Source organism: Saccopteryx leptura, chromosome 1, assembly GCF_036850995.1.
Source record: "Saccopteryx leptura isolate mSacLep1 chromosome 1, mSacLep1_pri_phased_curated, whole genome shotgun sequence".
Lineage (NCBI taxonomy): Eukaryota > Metazoa > Chordata > Mammalia > Chiroptera > Emballonuridae > Saccopteryx > Saccopteryx leptura.
Genome location: NC_089503.1, coordinates 305,691,037 through 305,697,036, shown reverse-complemented (window position 1 = coordinate 305,697,036; position 6,000 = coordinate 305,691,037). Strand labels below are relative to the sequence as shown.

Genomic DNA, 6,000 nt, shown 5'->3' with positions numbered 1-6,000 from the left:
GTCTCAGTGTTCTTCTGTCCTTGCCTCTTTCCTAGAACAAGAATTCTAATACAACACCATTGTGCACTGTGGCCACCTCCAATTCTAAAGGAAATTCTTATTCATTCCAGTGTTGCCCTCACCCCCATAAACCTAGAAGCAGAATTCAGCCACAGTCTCAAAAATAAACCTACTCTCATCAAATATTTTTTTATGTTAGTAAAGGTTAGTCAAGATTTCAGAGGTCACAGGCACATGGCCTTCCACCCCCTTGCTCTCTAGACTTGTCCTCCTCTGGAGCAACACAAGTCTCTTCCACTGGCCTCATGCAAAGCAGTCCCTCCCCCTCAGGGTACCAGGGACTCTTCCTTTACACTCGAAACTGTCAAAACCAACACAGGAACCACCCAACCAACAAACTTCTCTTCCTACAAAGAATGCTGGCAGCAGCTATAATCCTTTCTGCCATGTTATAGCAATAAAGTCAAATGCCAAAATCAATCAACAGTAAAAATCAGGTGGTGTCACAAATGTGAAGATACTTTATGAAACTGAAACTGCTTGCTGTACAAGTGTTAGCTGATATCGTAATGATAGAATAAGGGCCTCACTGTCAGAACAATGGAATTGCCACACTGATTCAGGTCCTTGCTGCACCCAGCCCAGAGTTTTGAAATTGTATTAATTAGGAATAAAGATCAGTTGACGATGGCAGCCAATTACAATGGCTTAGATATAATAGGGGTTTATTTTTGTCTCACAAAAAAAGAAGCTCAAAGAAGAGAATGGAGGATTCCTATGGAAGCTCCATGATTTCATCAGTATCCAGCCTTCTTATATATAATTCTGCTCCACCATCCTTGGTTCTGGCTTCTAGTCTCAAGGTTGTCATGAGGTCCAAACTGGCCACTGCAGCTCAGCCATCAAATGTATGTTCAGGCCCCTGGAAGGAGGAAGGAGCAAGGACAAAAACGCTCTTATAACTGAGCTAATCTCCTCGTAAATGAGTTTGTTTGTTTTTTTTCTAAAGCTCCACTCTAATAATTTTCTGTCTATACAATAATGGACAGAACTTAGGTATGTGGCCACAATTATTAGCAATGGAGATTAGAAAATTGGTTTCGCAACCAGACAACTTTGTCATCCTGAACAAATTCACAGATGCTTAGGAAAGAAGAAAGGGAAATGGATGTCCAGACAGCAACTCAACCTCTGCCATAGTTGCCAACAAAAGCCCCAGAGGAAGTTGAGGGAGAGGATGGCTGTGTCCATCTTGAGTTTAATCTTTTTATTTTCTTCTTTTCCAAGTGAGAGAAGGGTAGATAGAAAAAGAGACTCCCTCATGTGCCCCAACCCGGATCCACCTGGCAAACCCTGTCTGGGGCCGATGCTCTGCCTATCTGGGGCCATGCTTGCAACCAAGGTAATTTTAGCGCCTAAGGTGGAGGCTCCATGAAGCCATCCTCAATGCCCTTGAGCCATAGCTGCAGGAGGAGAAGAGAGAAAGAGGGGAGGAGAAGAGAGAGAGAGAGAGAGAGAGGAGAGAAGGAAAAGGGGGAGGGATGGAGAAGTGAATAGTCACTTATCCTATGTGCCCTGACGAGGGATCAAACCTGGGACATCTATATGCTGAGCTAACACTTTACCACTGAGCCAACAGGCCAGGACCCAGGGACTGTTTCTTATGCATGCCCTTTGATCCAACAGTTCTGCTTCTCAGCATCCTCTGTAGAGAAACACTTACATAAACTGCACGTAAGAGGATTTTCACTGTGGAATTGTTTATAATACAGAAGCAACCAACAAAAGAATTATTATTTTTTAAATAATACATCTACAACTTAGAATACTCTACAGTAGTTACAGAGAATGGGTAAGACCCATATGTATAAAAATAAAAATATTCCCAGAATATCTTCTTCCCACAGAGGGTCTCAGGATGTGTGACAGAGAATACACAAGAAAGGATGCAAAACAGAGGAGACAGCAAATAACCATTTCCTATCAGCAACCACATTTATGTCTTAAATTTTTCCTAACCTTAGTTCATAACAATGCCTTTCTCCTGTGCAAGAGTTATACACAGGTAACTTCATTTTGTCTCTGTAACCTACCTCTAACACTTCCTCTGAGTGATTAGCTGGGAAAGGTTAAGTGTCTTACCCGAAGTTGCACAGCCAGCACAAAGCTCATCTCCGAGTCAAGTGCCCTTTGCACAATGATGAGGTGGCGTAGCCTAGTGGTTAGGAACACAGTCTGAAGACAGGTTGAGGAGGGTTCCAGATCTGGTTCTACCACTTATATGTGACTTCAGCCAAGTTTATCTCCTCATCTATAAATTGCAGTTTGCAAAAACAGCAACAGCCTCATAAGATTATTGTGAGGGTTAAAATGAGCTAATATGTGTGAAGTGCTCACCACAGTACCAGGCAAGGGTAATCGCTCAGTCAATGTTTGTGACAATAACTTGTCCTGATGTGTGTGGCCATCTACCTATGTAGATTACATGCAACCCACTGCCTCCTAGTTACCTGTTTGACAGCTCAGCGATACCTAGGGGAAGTTAAGCCTCTAACATAAGTTCCTCAACTAGGGAAGATAATTGTCCATACAGAAGGCATTTGGGAAGAGGAGGAAGACACCTTTTTGATTGTCCCAATGATTTGGGGGGAGGGGCATGACTGGCCTTTAGTTGGCACTTACGCCAAATATCCTGCACTGTGCATCAGAGTTCTCTACAAAAGAGTTGTTGTCCCACCCAAAATACTGATGTGATGTCCCCCCCATTTAGAAACACTGGAACAGCTGAAGGAAAAAAGAATGATAATGAATGATGCATCTCTTTTCATCTTTAAAGAAACTAAAGAGGCCCTGGCCAGTTGGCTCAGTGGTAGAGCGCCGGCCTGGCGTGCAGGAGTCCCGGGTTCGATTTCCGGCCAGGGCACACAGGAGAAGCACCCATCTGCTTCTCCACCCCTCCCCCTCTCCTTCCTCTCTCTGTCTCTCTCTTCCCCTCCCACAGCCAAGGCTCCATTGGAGCAAAGTTGGCCCGGGTGCTGAGGGTGGCTCCATGGCCTCTGCCTCAGGCGCTAGAATGGCTCTGGTCACAACAGAGCAGCGCCCCAGATGGGCAGAGCATCACCCCCTGGTGGGCATGCTGGGTGGATCCCGGTCAGGCGCATGCGGAAGTCTGTCTGACTGCCTCCCCGTTTCCAGCTTCAGAAAAATACAAAAAAAAAAAAAAAAGAAACTAAAGAAGTAGATTTATTTTTTGAAAATTTGTTCCTAGACTTTCTCATTTATCCCGCTGTGAGACAGACACAAGGAGTTCTGCCCAGAGTTTAAGGGGAATTAGAAGGCAGCAACCAGAGACAGCACTGCAGAACTGAGGCTCCTTGCTCCGTGGGAACTCATGGTTACCCGGCGGGATTTTTTATCTCACCTTACTTAGAGATGTGTTAGAGGAGTAGCACTAACTCCTCTGTTTCTTGTTTTCAGCATCAAAATCAATGCCTTTTCATTTCCAAATACTTCATTAGCCTTTGTGCCCAGGATGGGAATCAAAGTACTGACCAACCATGGTACTGCCAACATTAGCACAAACTGGGACGTCAAGTCTCCACTTTTGTGAGTATTCCCTGCAAAGTTTGCTGATGTCCTGGGGGGGGGAGGGGATGTGATGGAGCAAAAGTCCAAAGCGTATTGATTTGCTGATGCTTTATGATGTTAGGCTTCTTCCCCCAACCATTAACACTCCTCCCTAAGAGCAATGTTCCAGGAGAGATTGAAATCAAAGTCTCTCTTCTGGGGCTGAGAAAGGGGAGGGGACTGAAAAGCATCTTTATCTGAAAGGCAGAGCAACTGATCAATGTGTCCTGCACAATTTCCTAAGCACTAGAGTCCCAGACTATAGGAGAAATGGACGTGTGCTCAACATTTGAGACCCCTCTGCAGTGAGTCACTGTGTGATCCTAGCCTGTCATTCGACACACCTTGCCATCTGTGGGAACTGGAGCTTCCTACCTCACAAGGAGGTTGGAGAATGACAGGCAGCTTGAGCCCAATTCTCCCCTAACAAAAGGCCTTTGTGCCCACCTTAGAAAGAAGGATCAAATTCAAAGTATGCTTACCGACCACCAACTTTGTGCAAGTTGCTGTCCTGGGTATACTGTTTAAGTTTGCCTTGTTTGATGCCCTGGAATTACACATTCATTCACCTAGGTCATTTAACAACCCTTTATTGAGTGCCTACTGTTTACCATTTATTCTCATCTGAAGAATACCAAGAACTCTTGTACACTGAAGAGAAATGGCATATTCTTCTGTAAGTGACACGGGTCCATGTACATTCTTGTCTTCACTGACTCATCAGCCTTACATTGCATGCTTATTTTGCATCAAGCCATGAACTAAGTCCTGGGGACATGAACATGAGTAACACACACTCCACTCCCTTTAAGAAGTTCACAGACTACATCTAAGTGTCAGTCCCCCATCTTGACTCCTCCTACATAAGGTGTGACCAACTTTACCCCCCCTTACATTCTCTCTCTAAACAAGCACTGTAAATGAATGGTGCTCAATATCTGCTCAACACTGGGAGGGTGGGGGTGGGCAGAGCACTCAGGATGAATTAACCACAAGGTCCCTAAAGCTATCACCATTCACATATTTAGTTCTCACTTCTTTTCTTCAGCACATACTCATTCACTACCTACTCTGCTCCTACCTGTGTAGGTGCCAGGAATCCAGGGGCGACAAAGGTCCTGCCCTCCAGGAGGGCAGAGTCTGTGGGTAATCAGAGAACTGAGCCATCCCCTCCCCTGCAGGGGCCTGGGTAACCTTGCACTTTCTCTCTCAACAGCCAAGACACTGGTGGAGCTGATCTGTTTCTCTCCGGGGTCTACTTCACTGGTATCCTTATCCTGACCCGAAACGCCTTTGGTCACCCTACCCTGATGCTCCAGGACTGCCATGCCAAAGTGAGTCACGCCCATGTCTCCTTCGCCGGAGAACTCAGGTGAGTGAGAGTGCCTGGGTGAGCAGTGGCTAGTGGGGGGCTGGATTCTCCAGCAGCTCCTGGGGGGGGGGGGTTATAACTGACAGCACGATCCTTGAGCAAACCCAATTTCCCCTTTGTTCCTAGTGTCCTGTACAACTCCTTTGCCGAGCCCATGGAGAAACCCATTTTAAAGAACTTAAATGCAATGGTAAGTCTTCGGAGGTTACCCAAGCGCAGTGGAATGCTGTCAGCAGTGGTTCTGCCGTGCTTTAACTAATTCTTAGTCAATAAACCTTTATTGAGCATCTACTGTGTGCCAGGCACCATCCAAGGCACTAAACCAGAATTTATTTATTGTGTACTACTGCATGCCCGAGGGTTTGTTGGGGACAGCAATAGGAAATAAACTTACTGTCTTTTTAGGAAAAACAAACTCAGGCTTGTGAAACAATAACTAAATGAGGACTTGAATTTAGTACATAACTTATATGATCATTCGATTGAATTGAAGGTGTTCAGATAAATGGAAAAATTAAATAAGCAGAGCCTGGAAATATGCTGGGAGACATTTTTAGAGGATGCGGGACTTGAACTTAAAGTATAGGTAGGATTTGGATATGTGAGAAACAGGAAAGAAGAAAGAATTTTCCAGCCAATAGAAACAGTACAAGTTAAGATGGCTCCCAACGCAACAAGGATCTAGATTCCAGAAGTCATTGTTTAAAGAAGGGGAAAGACGGAATTGGCTGTGTGCCCCCTTTCCAATTCTGACATACCTTCCCCGAACCCTTTCCCTGTGTTCTGTGGGAGACACAGGGACGGGTGAGGAGGACTGGAAAAGAAAGGAGACTCTGTTCTGGAAAAGTCGGGCAAGGACGGTGTCTGGCCCTCCTGCTCCCTTGTGCCCAGCTCAGTGCTCAGGAGACGGTAGGTGCTTAATGAATGTCAGCGAGGAAAGCAACACATAGGAACATTAAGCAGCCTGTCCAGTGTGGTTGCCTTGCTGGCCAAGGGACTCT

At 45.5% G+C, this 6,000-nt stretch overlaps 1 protein-coding gene across 1 annotated transcript in view; it reads left to right on the top strand.

Annotated features, from left to right (window-relative positions):
* Window positions 1-6,000, top strand: part of BPIFC (BPI fold containing family C) — a 40,649-nt gene that overhangs the window by 9,562 nt on the left and 25,087 nt on the right. The window contains exons 4-6 of the mRNA XM_066361246.1: window positions 3,478-3,606; window positions 4,844-4,999; window positions 5,126-5,189. Coding sequence (XP_066217343.1) covers window positions 3,478-3,606; window positions 4,844-4,999; window positions 5,126-5,189 — 349 coding nt within the window. The remainder of the gene's footprint in view (window positions 1-3,477; window positions 3,607-4,843; window positions 5,000-5,125; window positions 5,190-6,000) is intronic.